Below are 27,293 nucleotides of genomic sequence, written 5' to 3'. Positions count from 1 at the left end.
CTTCCCCCTGTGCTCTCAGAGGCCTTGATGTCCGGGCCCTGCCCATTGCCTGTCTCATTCCTTTTGCTCCCTGTCGCCCCCTCTGGGCCAGCCACACCACGCTGGTCAGGACAGGGTAGATGGGAGCAGGTGCAAGCTAGGCCCAGTGTGGTGGTGTCTCCTCGAACTATTTCTGGGACCCCCAGGTCTTGTCTCCAGGTGGGGACAGGGTGAGCTCATCTTTTACTCACGAGGGAGCCTGTCCCGGTGATGAAAACCCAACTGGAGGCCAGGCTGTTATAAATGCTCCCTAGGCCACAGGGGCTCCTACATGTACACCTCCTACCCAGGCTGGACCCCAACCATAAGAGGAAGGCACAGTCTTATTTCCTGGCTCCTCTGGACAGCCCTGGGAGCAGGTCTGAGGCCCCACCTCTGGTGGACAGCCCTGGGAGCAGGTCTGAGGCCCCACCTCTGATGGACAGCCCTGGGAGCAGGTCTGGGGCCCCGCCTCTGGTGGACAGTCCTGGGAGCAGGTCTGGGGCCCCGCCTCTGGTAGACAGTCCTGGGAGCAGGGTCTGGGGCCCCGCCTCTGGTAGACAGTCCTGGGAGCAGGGTCTGGGGCCCCGCCTCTGGTTGACAGTCCGGGGAGCAGGTCTGGGGCCCCGCCTCTGGTGGACGGCACTGGGAGCAGGTCTGGGGCCCCGCCTCTGGTTGACAGTCCGGGGAGCAGGTCTGGGGCCCCGCCTCTGGTGGACGGCACTGGGAGCAGGTCTGGGGCCCCGCCTCTGGTGGACGGCACTGGGAGCAGGTCTGGGGCCCCGCCTCTGGTGGACGGCACTGGGAGCAGGTCTGGGGCCCCGCCTCTGGTGGACAGCACTGGGAGCAGGTCTGGGGTCCCGCCTCTGGTGGACGGCACTGGGAGCAGGTCTGGGAGCAGGTCTGGGGCCCCGCCTCTGGTGGATGGCACTGGGAGCAGGTTTGGGAGCAGGTCTGGGGCCCCGCCTCTGTTGGACAGCACTGGGAGCAGGGCCTGCAGCCACTGCCTATGATACTCTGGGTATTGTGGCTAAAGCCCCCTGGGGATGAGGAACAGAGGTGCGGAATGTCTGGGCTGGCAACTGGATTTCTTTCTTGATGCTGCCCAGTGAGGCTCCTTTCCTGTTAATATAGCAGAAATCCTAAGTAACACGTGGCCTTTGCCAGCTCACCTGGAGCTGCCCTGTGTTCTTGCCGACTTCTGTTTCTGGCATGAGAAGGGGGAAATCTCGCAGCGTTTGCGTGTGCTAACTGTGGAAGCCTTTCTGTGGTTGGAATTGTAAGACAGCAGTCGGGGCTTCGGGAACACCAGCTCCGCCCACTACCAGTTGTGTAGTTTTCGGGCAGGTTGGGTGACTGACTTGTCCCAGTTTGCCTGGGACTGTCCCAGCTTTAGCCTTGAAAGTCCTGTGTCCTGAGCACCTCTTGGTCCTGGGCAAGCCGAGATGGTTGATCACGGTACAACTTGGATCGTGGATGTAATAGGATTGTGCCTGTGGAGTGCTCGGCAGGTGCCTCCATTTTTAGAGCTGCTGTCATAAAGGGCCCAGAACCACAAAAGTTTATTGTCTCAGCTCTGGAGGCCGAGGTCTGAAATCACAGTGTCCGTAGGGCCGTGCTCCCTCTGGACCCCTGCTGGCTGCTTCCTGGCTTCCGGGAGTTTGCTGGCAGTCTCTGCTGTTCCCGGGCGTGTTGATGCCTCATTGTAATCCTCCGTCTTCACGTGGTGCTCTTCCTGCACCTCTGTCCCGGCCTCCAGATTTCCCCTTTCATAAGGACCCGTCATATTGGCTTAGGGCCCACTTCATTTTTACTTGGTTCCCTCTGTAAAGACCCTGTTTGAAAGGAGGTCACAACTGAGGCACCGAGGGTGGGAGTCAGGACTTCAGTGTATCTTTTGGGGGACACAGTTTGACGCACAGCAGCAGGGTTAGCTATGGACTGTCATTGCTATTTGTATCATTATCTTTGCAATCATCGAGAAACAAGAACATGGAAGAAAGAGCTCCTGCACCCAGGAAGGGAAAAGGCAGGAGGTCCCGTCATGTCACAGAGAGGAGCTGGCTGGCGAATGGAATTCCATGTCTGAGCCATTGCAGTGGGCTCTGGGCACAACCCCTCTAACCCCCGGCTTTTGCTGTTTGGTGTAGATGGAGCAGATGAGGAATGAGCTGCTTCAGGAGAGAGCTGTGAGGCAAGACTTGGAGTGTGACAAGATTTCTCTGGAGAGACAGGTGAGGGCAGCTGGCACCGTGAGCCCTCCCCACCCCTCTGCACAGCATGCAGAGATGACGGGGCTCACCTTGCCCAAGAGAGGTATTTCTAAAACCATCTCCAGCGAGAATTTTCTCATAATATTAAATATGCTTGGAAGTTTACAGCTGGGGGAGGTGGCATTGCAAGTGTTTTCTAGATGCTAAAACGGGCTAAATTCTAATGGAAAGGGAAAAATAAAGAACTAGTGTTATCAAACACACGAGTCACGAACCAAGCTTACTCATTATTTCTTTCACATGCTGTTCATGTAAGTTCTTCACTGAAAATGATGTGTGATATTGGGGAAGGGGCCTATTTCTCCTTCCAATAGGTTTATGGGAGGCCAAGGTCATTTGTCTGATAAGAGTCCTAGGCCATGGCAAAGATTTCACTCAGGCTTATACACGAATGTGACAGAATCTCTCCTTTTGGCCTGCCAGGGCTGGGGTGCAGAGCCATTCCCTGGAAACATCCCTGGCTCCCCAGGTCCCCCGGGTCACCGTCCTGGTGGGGGAAGCGGGCTCATTGCAGTCACTGACCGAATGCTGGCTCCACCTGTGATCTGCTCTGCAGAGTGTGAGGTGGACACACAGCCCCTCACTGTCTCCCTGTCTGATTCCAGAACAAGGACTTAAAGAGCCGGATTATGCACCTGGAAGGTTCCTACCGGTCCAGCAAAGAGGGGCTGGTGGTGCAGTTGGAGGCCAGGATCGCAGAGCTGGAGGACCGTCTGGAGAGCGAGGAGAGGTGAGCCTGCCCAGCTGTGGTGCGAGGCCTGGCGGGCAGTGGGCATCACATTGCAGAGTGCTTTACATTTGCATCTTCCCCGAGGCCTTCATGTGAGGAAGGCAGAGCAAGTACAGCCTCGCTGTTACTATTTCCACTTGACACATGAGAAACTGAGACCCATCCAAGGAAAAAGGTAGCCTGGCTGAATATTGGTCTAAAACTCAGGACTCCTGCTCTTCGTCCATAGCATTTCACTGTTCCTTGCTGCTTATTCCTCTCCCCTCCGTGGGACAGGCTGCTTAGAGGCCAGGGGGCTGGCTCTGCCCTGGGGGCCAGTGTACTCACTCCGCTTAGCAGAGGCCGAGGCCATCTGTCAGAGATGGCAGGTCGCCCCACAGTGGGTGGGAGGAACATGGGACCAGGCGACCACACACCTTTCTAATAGCAGGATTCTTTGCAGCTAGTTCTCCCTTTGCAGCCCGAAGACCAGCACCAGGTTGAACTTGACCAGCCTCGGTTCTTACTTGTGGCCCCTCTCCTTCTGGGAGGGGTGTGGGTGTGCATACGTGTGGGTATGACATTTCATATTCTCTATGAGCAGTAGGACTTCCGGAGGCTGGGCTGGAGCAGCCTGTAGTCACTGTCGTCACTGTCGTCGCCTGGCAGTGAGCTCTGTCTTACAAAGTGAAGCTCAGGACAGGAAGAACCCAGGGAGGTCTAGTCCCAGCTCAGCCCCTCGCTGGCTCTGCAGCCGGGGGCAGGTCACTCCCCTTCTTAGAGGCCCTGTTTCCTCATCGGTCCGATGACCAGCCCTTTCCTCCTGTAGTCGAGTGTTCCTCTGACCCTCAGCCCTGAGTGGACCAGGCAGCTCTGGCTGGGGCTCGCCCTCCTGCACAGCCTGGGCCAGGCCTCCTGTGGGGCTGGGCTGAGAGAGCCCTCGGTTTTGCTTCCTCCATCCTTCCAGGGACCGGAACAGCCTCCAGCTCAGCAACCGCCGGCTGGAGCGGAAGGTGAAGGAGCTGGTGATGCAGGTGGACGATGAGCATCTGTCGCTGACTGATCAGAAGGACCAGGTGAGGGACCCCCTGCAAGTTCATTTCAGATGAATCTGTATGTCCCAGGCTGGGAAGCCAGAGGGCAGCGAGGCCTCTGTGGGTGGGCGAGGGAACTATGGTGGACCGATCCGTCTTTCCACTCCACCCCGTTCCCCATAGAATGGGGCCTCTCTGGGCTGCTTTAGTGAAGGTCTCAGCCAACTTCAAACCCTGAGCTTGACTTGTAGAAAGCAGATTGGTCTGTCACAGTGCTTATCTCCACTTTCCCATGAGACTGGTTAGACCCCCCTCCCCCGTTCCCCCTCCCCTCTTCCTGCATATTGTGGTTGCCTAGAGAAGTGGCTGGACTGCTGGCCTGTCCACGCTGGGCTCTTCTCCATCCAGCCGGGCTGGTGAGCAGCAGCACTAACCTGCCCTCTCTCCCTACACAGCTGAGCTTGCGCTTGAAAGCAATGAAGCGCCAGGTAGAGGAGGCCGAGGAGGAAATCGACAGGCTCGAAAGCTCTAAGAAGAAGCTGCAGAGGGAGCTGGAGGAGCAGATGGATGTCAATGAGCAGCTGCAGGGGCAGGTCAACAATCTGAAGAAGAACATAAGGTGGGTGAGTGCGGTAACCCCACAGGGACATTTGAAGAGAGCTCAGTGCTTTTAGGGCACCCTCACTCCTATTGCTTCAAGCCAGTTTCTTGTCGCCTTTTGGGGGTCATAATATCCTACAGAGATGTCTGCCCACTTCAGTCTCCCCACGTGCTCAGTAGGGTCTCACATGTGTCACATGTGTCACATGTGTCATCCCCAGACCAATGCCCCAGTGCCAGCCAGGCAGATACTGTCCCTGTTGTCCATACAGAGAAACAGGCTCAGAGCAGGTAACACTAGCTCCCACCGCCACGAAGGGGGCAGCTCCTCGATCAGCCCTTAGCTCTCCTATTTATACGTAACTTTGGGAGAAATAAGGCAGAGTTTTGGTGTGCATCCTCATGAGGACTAGGATATCCTGGTTGCAGGAGAGAATTGCTTCTGCAGCCCCACTTCGGCGGTCAAGGGGACTGGGTGGGGGGTCGCTTTCCCGGCAGGGTCCCTGCCTTGGGCATTGGGGTTGGGGGTGGGTTAGGTTCATGCCCCTCCATGGAGTGGAGCCTTTCTCGGGGGCTGACTGTGCTGGTGGCACAGGTAGTTCTTTGATCGTGGGCAGAAGATTCCAGCCCCTGGAGAATCCTATCAACAGGGCTCGTCCATCGAGAACTTGGCCCCAGGGCCGGCATTACAGTACAGCATTTAAGGGGGCACCAGAAATCTCAGTAATCAAAAGAGATAATATTAAATGCAATATTTTAAAAAATGCAAAAAAACCCTCCGATGGACAAGATACCAAAAATTTAAGTTAAGGTGGGATCAATAACAGCACCTGATGAGCCATATTGGAGCTTGAGACAAAAGGGAAACTCAGTACCACTGACCTTGTCCCAGCCCCGCCCTGCCCAGCCCAGCCCACCCAGCCAGCGGCTTCCATGCTGAGAGCTGGGCGTTGGCTCCCTGATGGTCAAGGTAAATTCCCATGCTCCCTGCCACTCAGTGGGGTGGAGAGGCGGGAACCCAGCCCCTGCCTCCACCTCCAGATCAGGGTGGCCCCAGCCCCCCAGCCCAGGGCCGGGACTCATGACCGCTGTCCCCGCAGACTGAAGAAGCTGCCCAGCAAAGTGCTGGATGACATGGACGACGACGACGACCTCAGCACCGACGGGGGGAGCCTCTACGAGGCGCCGCTGAGCTACACCTTCCCCAAGGATGCCACCAGCCAGCTCTGAGCCCTCTTCCGGGGCTGTGAAGGGGGCTCAGTGGCCGTCCTTCCAACCAGGGACCCTCAGCCGCCGCAGCAGGAGGCAGGAGAGGCAGCACCCATCCTCCGGCGCCGAGACCTTCGCTGCCTCTTCCCATAACCTGCGATTCCTCCGTGCTCCGCTCCGCTCACCTAGGGGTGTGAGCGAACATAGCTCTCCGGTCTTAGGGAGCTATTGCAGGGTAAAGGCTGAGCCGTCCGAGGCCCGGCAGCCACCGCCCGCTGGGTGCTTTGGGAATATAATTCGTCAGCCCAAGTCCTCTCTGCACCGCTGTCTGCGTTGCTGCTCCTGCCCCCTGCCCTCCCCCGCCAGGAGAAAGGGTCCAAATGCTAGTCACTGTTTAACAGCCGCTGTGCATGTGGGAAGTGATATGCAGCCTGTACATATTTTAAAGCAACTTCTCATGGCCGCTGCTGTTCCGTTTCGGACTGTGACAGGCTTCCCGGGGGCTTGCCTGTCAGGTTCACATGTCTGTATTGAGTATTACTTTTTTAAATGTGAAGTTACTAGGTTTTAAGTATTGAGGAGCAGAGGCAAGAGAGAGAAGGTAGAACAAAGACCATGTGGACATTAGAGCTGGAGAAAAAGAATCGGTCTGGTGTTAAGGGACAGTGAACCCCGAGAAGAGAAACTCAGGTGGTCTCGGTACACAGCTTGCTGACGGAGGAGTCAGAGGGTCACTTGTGTCCATGGCCTTGGTAGTTCATTTTATCTGGAATCTTGTAATTTCTGAACCGTGCTGAGACCAGTTCCCAGGCACCACTTGCAACTTCTTGGGGAGACTTGCAAGTAGGGCTTTCGACAGGTGATGTGGTTTCCGGAACTTGGGGCCGTCCTGTCATTTCTTATTGGTCCTCTCCTCCCTCCGACAGCAGGCCCCTGAGTTGGGCTCTCCCGTCCTTGGGCAGGGTGGTTGCTGGATGGGGAAGAGGAGGATATGGGGTTAAGGCTCATGGATTTAGGGGCGAGAAAGAGGCAGGAGGTATCCAGTGAGGTCACAAGGAAAGGGAGAAGGGAGGAGAGATAAGCAGGTGTGTGCGGGTTTGGGTGGGGAGGAGGAAATCCTTGAAAGCTGGGGGATGTGTAGACAGGAGGTGGATTGAGCAGGATCTCAGGTTTATGTAGGAAAGGGAGGAAAGAAGCTGAAATCAGATAGAGGTGTGTCTGTGCAAACGGGAAGGCTCTTTCCAACTTCCTGGGGGAAGAGGGACATCGGCCAGCACCAGGCACGGAGGGACTGCGGACTGAAATTGGGTGCTGTCTGGGCAAGGCCACGTTGCAGGGACAGAATTATAGGGAGCGTGGCACTGGGAGGATGCAGGGTATCCGTCACTTCCTCCTGGCCTTCCTGGTGTCTCCTCCCACTGTGACAGTCCCCAGGCACACCCAGAGGCCAGGCCCATCACAGCTGGGCTCCCATCAGTCAGGGCCAGGGAAGGAACCCTGTGAGCCGTGGCCATGGGTGGGGCAGAGATGGCAGTGTTCATCTGCTTCAGCAGAGGCCCACGCATCCTAGAGACGGGAGGCATGCGTTAGTGCCACACACACACACACACACACACACACACACACACACACACACACACACGTGAGGCCCCTGGAGCAGGAGCGCCACGCCTTCCTCACCTCTGGTTTGGGGTGTGGAGAAACTCCTCCCTTTAGCAACTGATTCATTTACAAATATTTATGGGGCGTCTATGATATGTCAAGCATGGTCCTCGGCACTGGGAATAAAACAGTAAGTAAAATGGATCAAAATGCAACTCTTCCTGAGCACAGCCAGGGGAAAGGGGTGATAGACAACAGTCATACAAACGGCACAGAGGCCGGGCCCTCCGTACCCAGCCTGGACCCCGCTGTCCTCTCGGGGATGCAACAAGCCTGCAGTTGGTCGCCTGGCTCGCTGGAACTCCAGGGTTCCTTCCACCCTCGGCACGTTCCTGATTCCCCCGCTGCTTCCACCATGTTGAGGAGGCCTGCCTGGTAATGCCTCAGCCCACTCGTAACAGGCTGGGAGGTGAGAAAGCTCTGAGGCCCAGGAGCTGTGGGAGCCAGTGAGAGTTGGTCTTGGTTGGTGAGGAAGTCCCTGCCCCTCACTTTGGCCACTTCCTTCTGGTTCCCCTGGGCTGGCTGCGAGAATGGAGACCAGAGCTCACCATTCAGAAGACTTGCATCCTTATCTAAAAATGGGCTGTTTTACATGCTACCTGTGCCCTTCTCATGGTGTTGGAGCTGGCAGTGAGCTGGGTGCATGCGGGGAGATTGAGGTGGGGAGAGTACTGGCCTGGACATTGAAAGGGGTGTTTCCAAGTCCCAGTTTATCTTGCCCTGGTGATCCCGACGAGGCACATGCCCACAGAGCCCCAGATTCCCAGAATAAATGAGGACCAGGGCCCAGACCTTCCCAGCTCTGGCATGCTCTCATACTTTGATTTTATTATATACACAAGATTTTTGTTGCTTTAAGGACTAACCCTACTCAAGAATATTTTCTTTAGCTAGCTTAAAAACAGAACATTTTATTTAATAAACAAATCTGTGGCCAAATGCAATGCCGAGGAGACAATCATCCTATACCTTTATAATTGCTTTCCTGCTTCTGAGAGTCGTTCGACAACGCCAGGAGGCTCATTCCACTGGGTTTCTGCCTTCGTTTGGTTTAATTGCTTAGATGTGTCATGGGGAAGAGACATTCTTATGCAGCTGCCCTCATGTAAGAACTCCTGGATCAAGCAAGATTGCCTTTCAATAAACGGTCTCACCCGACGGGAATCGCAGCTCTCCCATTATTTGGACTTCCTTGTTTTCTCCAGAGCATGGCTCGGTCTGCCAAGGAGCAGCCCAAGCGAAAGGCGGGAAGCTGCTCCAGGAAGTGAAATACGGCGGCATTCCGGCCGAGAGCAGTTTCTGAAACAGAAGGGTGGGTGTGCGTCAGGGTGACAGAGAATGAGTGTACCCGGATGCTTGTGATGTGCCGAGAAGTCCAAACTGCCCGTTTTCAGCAAAGCGGAAAGTGTGTTAACTGGGAATAAAGAGGCGGCTCCTGTTGATTCCTTGTTCCTAAACTAGTTCTCTTGTCATCAGTTTGCACAAAATCTCTCATCTTTTTTTTGGTTAATCCTCACCCGAGGATATCTTTTTTTCCATTGAATTTTAGAGAGGGGGGGAGAGAGAAAAATCAATTTGAGAGAGACAGATTGATTGGTTGCCTCCCACATGTGTGAACCTGCAAACCTTCGGTATAGGCCAATGCTCTGCCCACTGAGAAACACTGGCTAGAGCGGCACATAATCTCTCTTGATTTATAGCAGGCTGACAGTAGGTACCATGGTCTCCATTTTATAGGAAATGGAAGTTACTTCTCCATGGAAAGGACCTACACTGCTCATTTTCTGTCCTCAGACCCATTTTCTGCCCTGTCCTCTCGCGGTGACCCCTGTGGTTGGGGTCCACTGATGGGAGCAGGGGAGGTGGTGGGGCATGTCTCGGCTGTCACTCCCGGCTCTGTACAGCGTTTCAGGCTGTGGCTCAGTCTGCGGGTTCCCTGATGCCCGCAGCTTCCACCGACGTGGGTGACCACCCCTGCTCCTCATGCCTCCAGTTCTCGGTGGTCCTGGCTCCCTGCTGCTGCTCCTCTGGTCCCTCAGCAGCCCTGGTGGCTTCTTGAAACTCTGCCTGCCCTGCAGGGCAGCTCTTTAAAATTATACATATGTTTTTATTGATTTGAGAAACACTGATGTGAGAAACACTGCTCGGCTGCCTCCTGCAGGCCCCCTACTGGAGATCAAGCCGGCAACCTGGGCATGTGCCCTGACCGGGAGTTGAACCAGCGACCTTCTGGTGCAGGGGATGATGTTCAGCCCACTGAGCCACACCGGCCAGGGCTGCAGGGCAGCTCTTCATTCACCATCCAGGCTGCTGCAGGCAGCTGCTGTTTGATGCCCCCAGTCATGTAAGCATCCCGTCCACCCCACTATCCTATAGCCCTTGACTCTCCTTATTCTGACCAGAGCATCTCAAATACAAGTGAGATTTTCTACTTTTCATATCCTCCCAGCCTTTGCATAATTGTTTAAAAGTCAGGGTTGTTGTTTTTTATAGTTAGGTGTTTTGAGGTATTTTATCCTTTTCAATAAAAGGTGCCCTTTCTGGCATTATCTACTTTTGAAACTGTATGTAGGCCTCTTTCTTTGGCCCCTCTGCCAGGGTCCGGTGGGAGGAAGAGTTCTGCGAGGCCACCTCTTCTCGGGAGCCACAGTGGAAGGGAAGACGCCCTTCCAGGCCTGCAGCGCCTTCCTCCACGCTTTTGGCATTTGTTCTTTGACCGTGAGGACAGTTACAGTGATCCTATGTTTGTTGGGGACAGTTATTAGCCAGAAAGTTTTGTGCTCTAAGTTTTCAAATGGTAGGGAAATGATCAGACCGCAAGGTCCAATGGGGGCTGAACAGCCCCAAGTCCAGAAGTTCCAGGCCTTGCAGAGGCATCAGCCTGACCCGGTCCTGCAGAACACAGCTGGAAATCATCGCAGGCATCCAAGCGCATGGCCTGAAGCCCGCCGGTCTCCATCCGCTGAGCACAGTTGAGTGTGGTCCCCACGCTGGGTTTATGAAGGCTGGGAAGTGCGCAGTGCGGTTCCAAATGACATTCGCAGCAGCACCTCTTCTGTGGGCGGACGTTTGCCAGTTTCCCAGCGTGCGGAGCCTCACGGTCTCTCAGCAGATTGTCAACAACTCCTCCGTGACTCCAGAGCTTTACTGGGTAAACCAAATTAAACAGTTTTATGAGCGGCAGAAACTGGCAGATTGGGAACCCGAGGCTTGGGGGAGTTGGAGTTTCCCATAGGCCACATCTGGAGTAAATGGCCAGCCCGTGAGTTGAAACTGCCACCGAGGGCCGGGGGCTGCGGCAGATCGAAGGTTGAAGCCACAGTAGGACCTTCAGAAGCTCCCAGTGTGATTATAAAAATGATTATTAAGCCAAGTGGATATAAATACTAAGTCCTTCATGTATTTATGGCATACCAAATTAGTCTATTTTTCCTTGTGCTTGGCTAGCTCACACTATGTATAGTCAGTATCACGTTTTCCCTGAGATCATATGCAATTCAGTGGCTAACATGTGGAGCACTTACCTGCCATGTGTCAGGCATTCTTCTAAAGTGTCTAAACCCTTTGCCTGTGTCGACTCACGTGATCCTGCCAGCCACCCCCTGAGCAGGTACTGCTGTGACAAGTGAGGCAGCCCAGGCAGAGGGAGTTACTACCCTGCCCCAGGGCATACATACGGTAGCAGGTGCAAGAGCTGGGATTGGAGTCTGGTTCTGGGGTTCACACTGTACCCCAGGAAGCTGTGCTGCCTCTCGCCTGCACTCACTGCCTGGGAGCACGAAGGTCTCTCATCGGATCTTGTATTAGGGATCTTGTATTGAGAGCTCTGATCCTTCCTCTTTCAGGTCTCCCCTGCAATTGTGGGGTTCTGTCCAACTCAACAGCCTGCTGCCTAGCTCCACTCGGAGCATTGCAATCAAAGGCACATGGAAATCAAGGTTAACCTTTGAAGCCACACACCAGATGGACGTGGCCACCATAGATTTTTAGCTGCTCTTCTAACCGAGCTATCTTAGGTGCCAGTGGCTGCTATGATCTTCGGGTCTCTCACTTCCAATGCCTCTCTGGGGCTGTGCTGACCGAGCTGGGTGGGAGGGCTGCTCACCGGGCCTCCCGCTGCCCTCATGCAGGGAAGGTGGTCTTTGGGCATTACCAGCAGGCCCCTGAGTTGGGTGGGATATTTACCTCCCCAATCCCCAGACTGCTTTGTGATGAGAACCTTCTAGAACAGTGGAGAGGGATTGTGTGTGCAGGTTGGGGATGTGATAGGCATCTGCCTCCCATCCACCCAATAGACGGAGGGCATCCCTTCTGAAACCCCACCCGGGGATTCTACAGAGACAAACCAATGTCGCCCCATGGATGGCCCCGCTGGTCTTTCGGGGCAGGGGAAATGAGTCTTAAACATCTAAAATCCCGTAACAGGGTAGACACTGCAACTGGGCAAAGTCCTGTGGACCAGGAGTCTTTATACTTTACCTGATTTAATCAGCATCCTGCGGGGTGGGTGGTGGTAGGCAACGTGTGCAGAAAGAGAAATAACTTGTCCGAAGTCAGCAGTTAGTAAAGAGTGGGGCTAGGGTCAAGTCCTGGTCTGCTGCTGTCACCACCCAGAGATGCCCTGTGCCAGGGCCATGCTCCCTGCTGCCCATCAGCATAGCCACTGCAGACCTCCCCAGCTGGGAACCGCAGGCACGATGGCAGTGGCTTGTCTGAGGTCAGCGGCAGCCTCCGGGTAGAAACTCTGCTTTTGGAGCGTGAGGCCTGCACGAAAGGAGGGCAGACAGCCTGCCTCTCCCGTCTGCAAGCCCCCCCTGCCGGCCCCCTCTCCTCCTGCCACCCGCCTTGGCCCTTCTGGTCCTTCCAGGACAGGTTTGCTTTCCAGGAAAGGACTTGGAGCTTGAGGTAGAGCAGGGGACTCTGCTCAAATGCCCTCCTGCCTCTGAAAGGACCGACCTGGTAAGCCGGCCAGTCCAGCCCCTTAGTTTGCTGGGTTTCATCTCTGGGCTGGGGCTGCCTGGATTTTCATCGGGTGCGATGGTCCCTGACCTATCACTGGGCACGAATATGGGGGCTCCTTTGAGATAGACATGGGGACCCTGCAGAGCTGGGTAAGGGAAATGAGATCTAGAAAGGACAGGGACAAACTCCTCCTGGGGCTGCCGGCTGCTCCAGAAGGAGGCCGTCCAAGTCTCTGTCCGCCCTCTCTGGGCCAACTGCTCCTGGCGTTCCAATAACGGAGAACTAGAGAACAGCCGGCCTGCAGTCACCTGCCTGCAGCCTCCTCATCTGGCCTCGCTGTAACCCGGCGCTGGCCCTCCCGGGGAGTGATTATTCCCGTTCACACATGGCTTCCTAAACCAGCTTCATTCTCTGACACGAATGACTTGTTCTACCTCCTCCCCTTCATGGCAACGTGAAGGATTTTGTCTGTGTGTTTCATTGTTGCTGGATTCTAAAACCAAGTACAAAATGTTGGTGGGCTTCCTAAGGCCATGTGGCCTTCGCGGGCCTGTGGGAAGGGGAGGGGTGCCCAGGATAACTTGGTCAACCCCAGCGTGGTGAGAGGTGTGCAGGCAGGGAGCATTGCACTGCCCCGCTGGGGGTCACCTGGCGGGTGGACTCTCGGAGGACTATCCGTTTATCCAGCGTTGGTTTCCAGCTGTTAAGAGGCCAGCTGTAGAGTTCGTCCCTGTGACTTTGCTACTAACATCAGCAACAAAGACTATCAGGGAGCACCACAGGCGGGAAGACAGAACTGGGCAAGTAACACAGCATGGCACTGGGTCTCTGAGAATTGCCAGGGAAGGACTTTTGGGTTGTTCTGTTGAGGAATTTGTGCTCCCACCACCAAGAATTAGCAGTGATTAACGTTTGGTCTTGTCTGTTTCACCTTCTTAAATAAAAGAAACACAACATTGGGGATAGGGTTGAAGACTCTCCCTTTGTCCTTCATTCCCTGCCTCATTTGTTCATTTTTTCCATATAAAATAGGGCAACTATATTGCCAAAATCTGGAAAATAATCCCACCAGCCTAATGCAGCCATCACGAGCATGTTAGTGCATTTCCTTCCAGTCTTTTTTCCTGTGCAGTTTTTAAAGATAATTACAGTCACAGTGTTTGTGATTAAGTATGCTTTGTTGCCACTTAACATTAGAATAAGCATGTTTCCTGATAGTAATCTTTATTATGTTTTAAAATGCTGCATAACATCCCATCGAGTGAATTCCATTTGGTTAATTATCATCCCTATATTATTAGATGTCTAGAATTCTAAATATTGACTTCTTACAATTAAAACTTGTGAACTGGAATTCAGCACTAGAAGTGGAATTACTGGATTATCAAGTGAAACACACACACACAACTTTAAGTCTCTATAAATGTTGCCAAATTGCTTTTCTAAAGGCGATACCAATATGCACAGACACCAACAATGTAAACAGGTGGCAGTTCCTCCAGCCGCCCCCTGCCCCTATTAACCTCTTCTTGAATAACTGACCTCTTTCATCAAGTTAACCTCCTTTGTATTGTTAGTGGGTTTTATTTTATAAGATGTCCTTTTGTGATTTGTCTAGTCTTGTCCTTTTAATTATTCTCTATAAGGCTAGTGTGTTTTTTAAGTATCACTAAAAAATACAAATAGGATAATTGAGTAAAACAGTGAAAAGTAACTCTTTCATCTTTGACCCAATTTCTCCAGCCCCTATGCAGACTCAACCACTCTTTCTGGTTTCTCTTATTTCTTCCAAGTCTGCTTCTCGATGTTGCCTGGGCCCCGGAATTTATGTCCCACCAGGTATGTTCATGGAGAAGCAAGTGAAAGCCCCTTGAGGGGATTCATAAACATGGTGAGGTGAGTGGGGCCCTGAACACCCCATCCCCCAGGCCACCCCTCCTGGAGCTTGGGACTGACTGCGTACCAGGAGGGTTGCATCTAGGGCTGGGACTCATGGATCAGGGAGGCGATCCTAAAGGCAGGCTGGGCCATGAAGTTTGGATTTATTTTGGGGGACTGTAGTGCCACATACATGAGGGAGCTTTAAGTTAAAAGGCCAGGGTCTGTCTGATGAGGCCTCGGCCTAAAGGGATCCAGGCGCCCAAACCCCTGTGCCTGGACATCCCTAGGACTCTAGGTGCGGGAGCCCCAGGCCCTGGCCATGTCAGCCTCAGCCGGCTGGGTGGACCGTCCTTTCCCATTTGCCCACTCAGGTTTCACTCTCTTGCTCCCTATTTTGGTGATCATTTTCTTTTTTATTTATTTATTTATTTATTTTTTATTTTTTATTTTTATTGCTTAAAGTATTACAAAGGGTATTACATATGTATCCATTTTATCCCCCCGCCCTAGACAGTCCCCTAGCCTCCCCTATCACCCAGTGTCTTATGTCCATTGGTTATGCTTATATGCATGCATACAAGTCCTTTAGTTGATCTCTTACCCCCCTACCTCCTGCCCCCCAACCCTCCCTGGCCTTCCCGCTGCAGCTCGACAATCTGTTTGAGGCTGCTATGCCTCTGTATCTATTATTGTTCAAAAGTTTATAATGGTCTCTATTGTCCATGAATGAGTGAGATCATGTGGTACTTTTCCTTTATTGACTGGCTTATTTCACTTAGCATAATGCTCTCCAGTTCCATCCATGCCGTTGCAAATGGTAAGAGTTCCTTCCTTTTTACAGCAGCATAGTATTCCATCGTGTAGATGTACCACAGTTTTCTAATCCATTCATCTACTGATGGGCACTTAGGCTGTTTCCAGATCTTAGCTATGGTGAATTGTGCTGCTATGAACATAGGGGTGCATATATCCTTTCTGATTGGTGTTTCTGGTTTCTTGGGATATATCCCTAGAAGTGGGATCACAGGGTCAAATGGGAGTTCCATTTTCAGTTTTTTAAGGAAACTCCATACTGTCTTCCATAGTGGCTGCACCAGTCTGCATTCCCACCAGCAGTGCACAAGTGTTCCTTTTTCTCCACATCCTCTCCAGCACTTGTCATTTGTTGATTTGTTGATGATAGCCAGTCTGACAGGTGTGAGATGGTACCTCATTGCTGTTTTGATTTGCATTTCTCGGATGATTAGTGACTTTGAGCATGTTTTCATATGTCTCTTGGCTTTCTGAATGTCCTCTTTTGAAAGGTGTCTATTTAGGTCCTTTGCCCATTTTTTGATTGGATTGTTTATCTTCCTTTTGTTAAGTTGTATGAGTTCCCTATAAATTTTGGAGATTAGGCCCTTATCAGATATGTCATTGGCAAATATGTTTTCCCACACAGTGGGTTTTCTCGTTGTTTTGTTGATGGTTTCTTTTGCTGTGCAGAAGCTTTTTATTTTGATGTAGTCCCATTTGTTCATTTTTTCTTTAGTTTCAAGTGCCCTAGGAGCTGTATCAGTGAAGAAATTGCTTCGGCATATGTCTGAGATTTTCTTGCCTTTGGATTCTTCTAGAATTTTTATGGTATCCTGTCGTACATTTAAGTCCTTTATCCATTTTGAGTTTATTTTTGTGTATGGTGTAAGTTGGTGGTCTAGTTTCATTTTCTTGCATATATCTGTCCAATTTTCCCAAATTGGTGATCATTTTCTGATTCTCATATGTTTCTCTCTGGAGGATCCTGGATTCTTTACTCTGACTTCGCACTGGCTTTCAGTGGCATCCCCTACCCCAGTTTCAGGGTCAGGCCCAGTGGGTTTCTCTCCCCAGCAGGTCCACATGATCAGAACCATAAATATAGGGACACTTCTTGGGGACCACTGGGCAAGTGGCCTGGGGGGAAAGACATTACAGGTCCACCCATCTTCCTGAGATGGCAACAGATGATTTGGACCAAAGGCTCAGGGTCTATGGGAGGCAGCATTCCCCACCAGGTGTCAGTAGTGGCTGCAAAGGTGGAGTTTTCCAAGGGCTCCTGCGTTCTCAGGTGCAGTCCTGATGGAGCTAAGAGGCTGCTGGGATGGAAGGCTTCGCAGGGCTGCACGCAGTGAGTCCTGGCACAACAGCTGTGGTGGCAGCAGGGGGAGTTGGTGGCCACTTCTGGCCCTGATGTAGCCTGGTAGGTTAATGGAGTCCCAAAGAGGACTTTGGACAATACCAACCTTTGTCTTCCCAGCCTGGCCCAGGCCATCTGGGGCTCCTAAGTTATCCTCATGTTGCAATGTTTGCATTGCACTGATTTTAATGACAACATTCCTTGTTGAGCTGCTATTTTGTGAGAGCCCCAAAGCTATTCATTTACACCTTTCAAAGAGCATTCACTGTGCCCCAACTCAGCACCAGCCTGCACTGAGATGAGTAGGACTCAGCCCCTGGACTCAAAGGAATAAGACATGTCCACTCAGGACTAAAAATCAAGGGGCAGAGTCCAAAGCTCTAAAAGAGAGGTATAGATTAACTGTGTGGTGGTTCATGACGGGAAAGGTCATTGTAGGCCCGGGCAATTGGGAGAGGGTTCATGGGAAATGGTGTTTGAAAGGGTCTTAAAGGTGGGTGCACTGTTTTAGACCCTTTGACTGAAAATTTAATCTTACAGATGGGTGCATCGGTGGCTGATGGAAGGTTCAGAGTGAACACATGGATGAGGCTGGACTCAGAGAATCAGCCATTTGTATCAGAGTTTGGGAATACTTGGAGTTGAGGCTGTAAAATAGGTTTGGGACTATATTTTGGGAGATCTTGACTATCACTCCCAGAAACAGGGAAGCAGTGGATGTTTATAAACAGAAGATTCTGTATAAAAACAGAGGAGTTGGGGTGTGCCTTCTTGTCCTTTTTGAGGAGATAAATAATTTTTTTTTAAAATGGCTAGTGGTGCCCTAACTGGTTTGGCTCAGCGTATAGAGCATCGGCCTGCAGACTGAAGGGTCCCAAATTTTATTCCAGTCAAGGGCATGTACCTTGGTTGTGGGCACATCCCCAGTAGGGAGTGTGCAGGAGGCAGCTGAATCAATGTTTCTAACTCTCTATCCCTCTCCCTTCCTCTCTTTAAAAAATCAATAAAATATGTTTTTAAATATGGCTAGTAAAATATAGCTCTTATAAAGGGCATGATCCTTGATCATCAATAAGAAGAATCAGCTTCTCCAATTGAGAATTCTCTGATAATCCATTATAAACATCCCAGGGTGAAAATCTCCAGTTAGTCTAGACCAGAGATTTAAAAATTACACACCAGAGCCAGCTGGGAAGCACGTCACAATGTAGGCTGCTGGCCTCACTTTCAGAATTTCCAGGACAGCCAAAAATTTGATGCTGATGCTACTGGTCTAGGGACCACACAGAACCTCTGGATTAAACTTCCTACCTGACCTTCCTCTATAAATCCACTGGGTGGCAGCAGAGAGCACTGCAGGCACAACACTGGGTGAGCCTGGAGTCCTCAGGCAGAGGCAGTGGAGGGCTGTTTCTGTGAGCCTTCAATGTAGGTCTTTGCTACCAACCACAGCAGCAAGCTCTCCAACGTGCAAAAATGCATTATAGAAGTGAGTGCTTGGTGTCTTAGATCTTGTTCCTTCTCCTGGATGTCCCCAGTCCCAGCTCTACCGCTAACACCCTCTGCTAGGTCCTCAGAACCCTCCTCAACTAGAAGCGGAGTATATTTGATAATTTTCAAGATCACTTCCAACAAGGGTTCTGTCTGAGTGTCAGGTGACCTAGAGCTTGGAAAGGGAACTGACTCATCCAGAATGGACAGGTTAGGCTGTGGACGTGGGGGCCTCCTGAGGTCCTCAAGCCATACCTCACGGGCACTGCCCACTGTGTCTCAGGAGACCCACCCTGACGAAGACACACGGCTGGAATTAGCAAGGTGTCATCCTGCGTGAGATAGCATCCTGCTACTCCCCACCGCCGCCCTGCTCCACCAAATGTCTGCCATGCCTGCTCCTTCATGCAAGGGCTGTCCCTGTATGCAACTCCAATGGCCATTTGGTTGACATGAACCCTTTCAGGAACCAACACAGAGCTCTAAAAGTAATCAGCTACACATACTACCTGTTAGTTGTTGCATGAAGGACATGATCCCTGCTTGGGATCTGACTATTTAATCCACCAGTAGCCAAAATGGGTGGTACCCAGGCCTCAAGACTCAGCGCCAGTACGAACCCATATGAAGCCTTCCCTGACCCTTCATATCCAGACTGTCCCTTCTCTGGGCTCACACCCTTTGTCCTATTGTAGCCCTTCCCAGATTGTGGCCAGTTGATTACAGTTGTTTTTCTCTGCTCCTCCAGGGCAAAGACTGCCTTTCGTTACTCATCTTTGTGGGAGGTACCTTGTAAATGTGGGTGGAATTGAGATGGCTTGTGTTTGCCTCACATTTTGACAAGTGATCGGGGCTATATTTACCTAAACTTTATGACTTAGTAAACCGAACGCATATTTCTCTGGGCCTTTCTCCTCCTAGACTTAATAGATTTAATGGTTTTACTTTTACATCATAGGGCAACCCTTCACCCGAGGAAGAATAATAAGTCTAATAAGTCTAGAGGTTTCTAAGTTACTTTGTGAATGATTGGAAAAGAACCCACCCTGTATTGATCAAAAGGTGACGAACGGAGTGAACTTCAATCAACAGAGGACAGTCAGACATGCCTTCTGCTAATGACTCCTTATTTTCCCTGTGAATGTTTTTCTCCAGTTCTTTCTAGTCTGATCCGTTTATGATAGTATTTTGTTCTGTTATATGCTTGAGATCAGATACCTGCTATTTTTATCCTAGTTAATTTACTTAATATGGGTAGCATTTTCTGATATTTGAAAGCATGTTCCTAATGTCTTTAAACATTTTTGAACATTTTAAAAAATCAGTTATTCTATAATGTATAAAAAATACACTTTACCTAAATCTATAGGCAATATTTTCTTTGGTATTTGGGGTTATTTTCTGGGAATAGTATCCTCAAAATGGAATTGTGTCAAATGCTTTTTTGTGTGTTCAAGTGAAATCTTTATTAACTCTTTCACTTAAATAACTTATGCTCATTGTAAAAAAAATACAGATAGGTAAAGAGCAATAATAATAATATGAATGAGAGGGAGAAGGGGAAGAAGTGGAGGAAGAAAGTCACCCTTGGTTTTAATATCTGGAAATAAGTATTTTATGTATATTGTCTTGGCTTTTGTTTCTCTCTATGTATGCTTATTTTATAAAATTTGTAATCATACTGTTTATACTATTACATAACCTGCTTTTCAAATTATCTTGACTTTTTCCATGTATAATCACATATTTCCTTGACATGGTTTTAACAGTTACACGATATTCCCTGGAATAATAGTTAACATTTATTTGGTGCTTAGTATATGCCATACCTAAGCTCATTTAAATCCTCACAACAATCCTCTAAGATAGGTACCATTATTCTCTGCATTGTAGCAAAATATCCTATCTAATAAAAGAGAAACATGGTAATTGGCATACGACCGCTACCCTTCCCATTGGCTAATCAGCGAGATATGCAAATTAACTGCCAGCCAAGATGGCGGCCAGCAGCCAGGCAGCTTGAAACTAACATGAGGCTCGCTTGCTTCAGTGACGGAGGACTCCAACGTTCCCCGCCTGCCTTGCCAACCTCTGAGCCTGCAGTTTAAGAAACATTGTAACAAATATAGACGCTAAACAAAACCCCAGAAACCTGCTTTCAGCGAGCCAGAGATCTCAGAGCTGTAGTTATACATCGTTTCGATTATAGAACCAAAACAAACCAGATACCTGCTTTCAGCAGTGGAAACCTCAGAGCTGGAGCCAGAGCTAAACCTGGCCCAGAATAAAAAAAAAAAGAAAAAAAGGAGCAGTTGGGAGCTTCAGTAGGCCTGAAAACAGCCCTCAGCCCCTCACCCAGACTGGCCAGGCACCCCAGTGGGGACCCCCACCCTGATCCAGGACACCCTTCAGGGCAAACCAGCCAGCCCCACCTGTGCACCAGGCCTCTATCCTATATAGTAAAAGGGTAATATGCCTCCCAGCACCAGGATCAGCGGAGCCCTGAGGCTTCCCGGCACCAGGATCAGCGTGACAGGGGGCAGCGCCCAAACCCCCTGATCACCCTGCGGCTCTGTGTGTGACAGGGTGAGGTGCCCCAACCCCCCCACCCCCCCACGGGCCCTGCTCTGTGTGTGACGGGGTCGAGCCATAACCTCCCCATTGGCCCTGCCCTGAATGTGACAGTGGCGGCGCCCCAACCACCTGATCGGCCCTGCTCTATGGGTGATAGAGGGTGGCGCCCCAAGCCCCTGATCCGCCCTGCCCTGAGTGTGACAGGGGGCAGTGCCCGAACTCCCCTATCGGCCCTACTCTGTGCGTGACAGGGGGCGGTGCCCCAACCCCCTGATTGGCCCTGCTCTGTGCGTGACAGGGGGTGGCACTGCAACCTCCCCATTGACCCTGCCTTGAGTGTGACAGGGGGTGGTGCCCCAACCCCCCAATCGGCCCTACCCTGAGCGTGACTGAGGGTGGCATCACAACCTCCCAATCTGCCCTGCTCTGTGCATGACAGGGGAAGGCGCCCCAATTCCCCAATCGGCCCTGCTCTGAGCCTGACCAGGGGCTGCACCTAGGGATTGGGCCTGCCCTCTGCCACCCGGGAGCAGGCCTAAGCCAGCAGCGCATTATCTCCTGAGGGGTCCCAGACTGCGAGAGGGCACAGGCCGGGCTAAGGGACCCCCCCCCTTCCCCCCGAGTGCACAAATTTTTGTGCACCGGGCCTCTAGTATATAAATAAATAAAATGCAGGCATAGAAAGATTAAATCACTGGCCTAATTATAGGAATATCATAAATGTCTATGAACCAATAGTCTGATGTAAGACATTTGTTCCTTTTTGTTTGCTGTCTGAGCGATGCTGCTATGAATTCATTAAACAAATATTCATTCAGCTCCCACTTACGCTGGGTGTTTTGCTAGATGCTGTGTATACAGGGGTGAAATGGTCAGCAGAAGGCAGGATTGGTTGGGAGAGATCATCTGAAAGGCTTCTAGCATCGGAGTGGGTTTCCTCCATTCTGTCTCCACACCTGGCTGAGGGGAACTGGCTGGGTGCGGCTCTGTCTCGCCCTTTACCACCAATGTTTCCCCGTTTCTCTTCCTGCTCCACACACCTGCCAGGCAGGTCCTTGTGAGGGTTGGCCTTCCTCCTTCCTGAAACAGGCAATTAAAGCCACAGGTGTAACCTGGGGGGCTGGTTCTGCACCTCTGATTCTGCTGTTTTGTGTGGGATGAAAATACCTAGACATGCTCACGATCAGTTATTAAAGAAAACTGGCTTTGGCTGTTCCACAGTGGAGTAGGTTACTCCACCCTGCTACATCTCCACCTTTTTGTAGGCTATTTGCTGGTGCATATTTAGTACACTGGGAGGGAGGCTAAGACCTTTCTGGGAAGCAGATAAGAAAAAACAAGCAGTGTTTGGGTTTTCATGTATTTTCTTTTAGTAACAGTTTTATTGAGCTATAATTTCCATACCATACACTCCACCCATTTAAATATTCAATTCATTGGTTTTTAGTACATTCCTAGAGCAACCATCACTACTATCTAATTCCAGAGCACTTTTATTACCCCTAAAAGAAACCCCATACTTATTAGCAGTCACTCCTCCCTCCCCACCCCAGCCCTGGTGACCACTAATGAGCTTTCTGTCTCTATGGATTTGCCTGTTCGGGAAATTTTAAATAAATGGAATCTACAGTAGTTACAGAATCAGTATTTGAATCTGATTCTGTCTGAAGCCAAATCTCTTTCTAGTATCTCAATTTTTGCCTCTCAAAATGAATACTTAGTATTGACCTACCTTTAAACTCTGGTTTTCTTCAGAGTCTGACTTTAACTGAGCACAATGTTTTCAAGGCTCATCCATGTTGCAGCATGTGTTGGTACTTCATTCATCTTTATGGCCGAAAGTATTCCGCTGTGTGAATAAACTACACTTCTTCCATGAGGGCAATTCCTGTTTGTGAGCCCTCCTTCCTCCTGGTCCCTGAGCCGGGTGTCTTCACCTGAGAGAGCATTCCTCCCACCCGTGGCTTCTTTAAAGGGACAGCCTGTGCAAAAGACTCTTGTCAAATTGACACCAAGTGTCAATTCAATGGGCCAGAGAATGGTGTCACCTACAATGACAGTGAAAGAAGCTTGAAATATGCAGAATCTTCTGCAAAAGGGGTGCAGATGGGGCTAAAAATAGGATTTGTTGAAAGTTCGTATATGAAATAGTTAGATGCCCTTGATCCGCTCCCTCATCCTAGAAGAGACTAGAGGTTGATTCCCTGGTGTTGCCGGCTTTGAGCAATGACAGAGCTAAGGACAGGGGCACTCTGTTCTCGCTGAGTGGTGAGCGCACCTACCCGCCCTCCACAGGCTCCCGGAGCGCTGGCAGCCACAGGTTGCTATCTCCCAGGCCGGAGTCTGAAGGGTTCCTTTCTGGAGAAGATGGATGGCCCAGGGACCCTACTGCCACACAGAGGGCTGCCCACAGCTACTTAGCACCCCACTCTTAAATGGGAGCCGACCATGAAGGCTCATCAGGCATTTGAGAGAAACCAAGAGAGAGACAAAAACAAAGAAAAAGAAAAGGCCAAGAGGAACTTGGAAATCAGTAGGTTAGGCAGCAGAAGGAAGCAGACACCGTAGCAACAACAAGGTCCTGTGACTGGCCAGTCCCCAGAGAATACGTACAACCCCAGGAATCATCCTTGAAACTTCAAAGTTTGGGAGCAGAAAGAAAATCAAATAAAAGAGTTCGAAATGAAGCTAAGGAAATCACATAAAAAGCAGAACAATCATATAAAGTAGATGGAAAATAGGAGAGGAAACATAATAAAATTACAAGATCCATCCAGACAGTCTAACATCCAAATAACAGGAGTTCCACAGATAGGAAACAGAGACGATTGAGGAGAGAAAAGTATCAAAGACATAATTCAAGAAATTTCCTTATGTCTGAAAGACATGAATGTATAGATGCATAAAAAGGCAGGCAATCATGAAATTTCAGACCACGAGGGACCATGAGAAGACCCTAATAACTTCTCGGGGGTGGGGGTGGGGTGGGGCAAACAGGACATCTGGAATTGGAATGGTATCAGCCTTTTCAAATAAAGCAACACTGGATACTAGAAAACCATGGAGAAAGCCTTCAAAATTCAGAGAGAAAATGATTTTTTTTAAATACCTAGAATTCCATAATCAAACCATTAATCAAGACAGTTTCAGAGATGCAAAATTTTAAAAACTTTAATTTCTGTTTAGCCTTGAGTATGATCCTCCTAAATTAGGAGATTATCCAAGGAAGAAGAAGACATAAGATAAAGGAAGCAGGTGATACATGCAGAGAAACGCCAGGATGTTGGTCAGGGCAGTCACTGGGGGGCACTGTGGGGCTGCCCCAGGAGTGTGAAGGGCTCTGCAGGAAGTGGGTGGGTGCTGTCTCCAGAAAGATGGGCTGGCACAAGACCCAATGAGTGTTGTCACCCAGAGAGACTGCTACTTTGGAAGGAAAGTTAGTGATGAGTTAGTAATAAATACATAGAAAGTTAAATAATGAAGAAAAAGTGGTAATTGTTAACTCCAGGAAAAACAAAAGGTGTGCAAGAAAGAAAATATTACTATATAATGCACTTCCTGGCCTAATGATCATACAGCAACAGAGGATAAGCATTGAATATTGATTTAACCAAAGTTTTGATGTAGCTCTATTTGCAGACTGGAGGAGGGGAAGTGGGCAGGGAGATTAAAGAGACCAAAATGTCAGCTTCCATATGGAAAGTTGATAGATACGATCTAAAATAAAACAAAATCCAGATAAAGCCATATAAGTGTGTTGTTTGAGTATACAGTAGTTCCCCTCTATCTGTGGTTTCACTTTCCATGGTTTTAGTTACCCTCGGTCAACTGTGGTCTGAAAATATTAAAAGGAACTTTCCAGAAATAAACAATTCATAAGTTATAAATTGCATGCCGAGTAGTGTGATGGAATCTTTTGCCACTCTGCTCTGTCCTGCCTAGGACATGATTCATTCCTTTGTTCAGCGTATCTGTACTGTATACGTTCTTGTTAGTCACCTAATAGCTGTCTTGGTTATCAAATTGGTTAAGAGAAAGAGAGAGAGAAAAAGAGAGAGAGAGAGAGACCACATTCATATACATTTATTACAGTATATTGTTATAATTGTTCTATTTTATTACTAATTATTTTTCTTAATCTCTTATTGTGTCTAAGTTGTAAGTTAAACTTTATCGTAGATATGTATAGGAAAACATATATAGATAGATATAGATAGATATAGATATAGATATAGATATAGATATAGATATAGATATAGATATAGATATAGATATAGATATAGATATAGATGATTCATTACTATCGGTCAGGCATCCATGGGAAGTCTTGGAAAATATCCCCTGAGGATAATGGGGGCCTACTTTATAGAGATAAATAAGAGAAGAAATAGCTAAAAGACTTCAGTGGTTATGTCTAGAGAGTGGCAATCAGGGTGTAGAGGATGAAGCTGGAAAATGCTAATTTTCATTACAAAGCTTGTAGAACTGTTGGACTTTTAAAATCATGTATATAACTGTGATTTCTCTTTAATAAGGTCAACAACTAGTAGTTGTGGAATCAGTGTTTGAATTCAGTGTGATTAGATGGTATCTTGTACTTTAATGATTGGCCCAAGGATCCTTCTTTTCTGTCCTCCCTTTCTGCCTTTCTCCTTCTGTCCTGTTCTTCCCCCGAAGAACACCTACTACTTGCTAGGCTCAGCGAGGGAGGTGGAGGGGGGAAACTGGAGGGGAAAAGGTAATTAATGTCGCCCTTGCCATCAAGGAACTCACAGCCAAGTAAAGGAGTTGGGTATGCAGTCAACTTCCCAATTAGAGCGAGGCAGCAGGAGGAAGAGCTAAACATGGGACAGGAGAGGGGGTGGGAATGCAGAGCGAGGAGCACAGCATAGCATTCCAACTGGGGATCAGGGAAATCTTGGTGAGCAGCTTGAGGCTCGCAGGAGAGACAGAACTCTGGTGTGAGGTGGACAGGACAGAGGCACCCAGAGGCCGGAGTCCTTGATGCAGGTACAGAGGAGATAGCCGGAGCTTGTGAAGTATGGCAGCAATTATCTTAGGTGGAAACTGTAGTTTAACTCTAACCCTGCTGTTTGGTTTCTGTACTTATTTGCTTGCTAAAATAATAGAAAATTTATTTTAATTTTCTGAATTATATAAATCACCCCATTCGATTAAATACCCTATTGATTGTAATGTGAAATCCCATTGGTTGTGGTCATACTTGTCTTAGCACATTTTTCTTTAGCTGGGAAGGACAGCACAATTATCCCAAGGTCAGAGGGCTCCAGTTAACGTGTCCCCGTTGACTCAGTGTTTCAGAGACCCCAAAACTGTAATTGAGATAACATGCTTAAGTCTGACCAGGTTCCTCATTCCAGACCGGAGGGCTCTAGATAATGTGTTTCTGTCAATTCAGTGATCGGGGGACCCAAAACTATAATTTAGATAACATGCTGCTTCTGCTTCTGTAAACTGCTTTTTTGCGAACCAGGTTCCTCATTCCAAACCCTGGGATGTAATCAATACCTTTGTGATTAAACCTGGTGTTGCGGCCATCTTATCACTGCGAGATTTGGGAGTGCGAAATGCCCCCTCGTAGTCCCAGATTGCAATAAATGTGACTCTTTAATTCGACTTCTTGAGGAGTCCTTCTGTGATTCGCAGGGTACATTACAACACTTGGAGCCCAGTGCTTTCTGCAGAGCATCCGGAGGGGAACTGTGTGTCCTTCTCTGCCCTTCTCCCTGAAATGGGCTTGGAATGAGACTTTACAAAATCCCCAGGAATGCTGAGGGGGTGTGGGGAGCATCTGGGGTGACCCACTGCCATCTAGAGAGGAACCAGAGCAAAGGTCACAGGTGCCCAGAGCCAGTGGCTCCTGCCAGACAGGAATGTGCTCCGTGGCCTCTGGCTGAAGCTGGGCTGGAAGCTGCAAGCACTGAAAACCCACAGGGATTACTGTGAGTGACAAGGAGAACTGGTTCTGGGGTCGGAGGGACGTCTCACAGAGAACACGGGACAGGAACTTGACCAGGGACTGGGGCACCGTAGGGAACCCAGAAAGTTCTTTCTCTCCATTGCTTCTCTATGCTTCCCTCTATCTGTACCTGCTTTGTTTGTCTGATTCCCAGACAAAGTAAAAAATAGCCACTGAGTTTGCACCTGACAGAGCAGCTAGACAGACACTTGGGAGGATGAGATAAATCCAACAGGAGAGCCAAGTTCTGCAAAGTCGAAGGGAGGTCCCGTGGGAAGCACACGCTCTTTGTGGAGTCAAAGGGGCTCGTGTGGTGAGTGGGGTTGAGGCCCGTGGGTGCTGGCTTCCCCGAGGGGCTTTGCTTGTGCTGGGATGTCCCCGCAGACCCCGGGCTGCACCAACAGGCAGCCACCCCCGGATGGGGGCCCGGCTGGGTGATCTGTAAGGGTATCTTCAGAGAAGTCATTCCCTTGTCTTGGAACAAACATAGGACTCGTGCCGTAGCAGGGACGGCACTGGGGCCTGAGAAAGGCATCCCAATTCTGGTCCCCACCCTTGTTAGGTGGGCTATGAGCATTTGAAATGGAGCCAGTCCAAGTTGAAATATGTGGTGACTGTAAACTACGCACTGGATTTTGAAGACTTAATACCCCCCAAATAGAAAATATCTCATTACTATTTTACTATTAGCAATAGTAACCCTGATATTAATGTTGAAATGATAATATTTTGGCTTAAATAAAAA

The 27,293-nt window shown here is 49.8% G+C and overlaps 1 protein-coding gene across 4 annotated transcripts in view; it reads left to right on the top strand.

Moving 5' to 3' along the window:
- Positions 1–8,669, top strand: part of CGNL1 (cingulin like 1) — a 154,896-nt gene extending 146,227 nt beyond the window's left edge. For all 4 annotated transcript variants that reach the window (XM_059700025.1, XM_059700043.1, XM_059700016.1 and 1 more), the window contains 5 exons: positions 2,169–2,252; positions 2,897–3,021; positions 3,968–4,076; positions 4,490–4,653; positions 5,735–8,669. In XM_059700025.1, coding sequence (XP_059556008.1) covers positions 2,169–2,252; positions 2,897–3,021; positions 3,968–4,076; positions 4,490–4,653; positions 5,735–5,864 — 612 coding nt within the window. In that variant the 3' untranslated portion in view covers positions 5,865–8,669. The remainder of the gene's footprint in view (positions 1–2,168; positions 2,253–2,896; positions 3,022–3,967; positions 4,077–4,489; positions 4,654–5,734) is intronic.
- The last annotated feature ends 18,624 nt before the right edge of the window (positions 8,670–27,293 follow it).

The sequence above is a fragment of the Myotis daubentonii genome, chromosome 1 (assembly GCF_963259705.1).
Source record: "Myotis daubentonii chromosome 1, mMyoDau2.1, whole genome shotgun sequence".
Classification (NCBI taxonomy): Eukaryota; Metazoa; Chordata; class Mammalia; order Chiroptera; family Vespertilionidae; genus Myotis; species Myotis daubentonii.
This window is presented reverse-complemented; position numbering and strand designations above follow the sequence as displayed.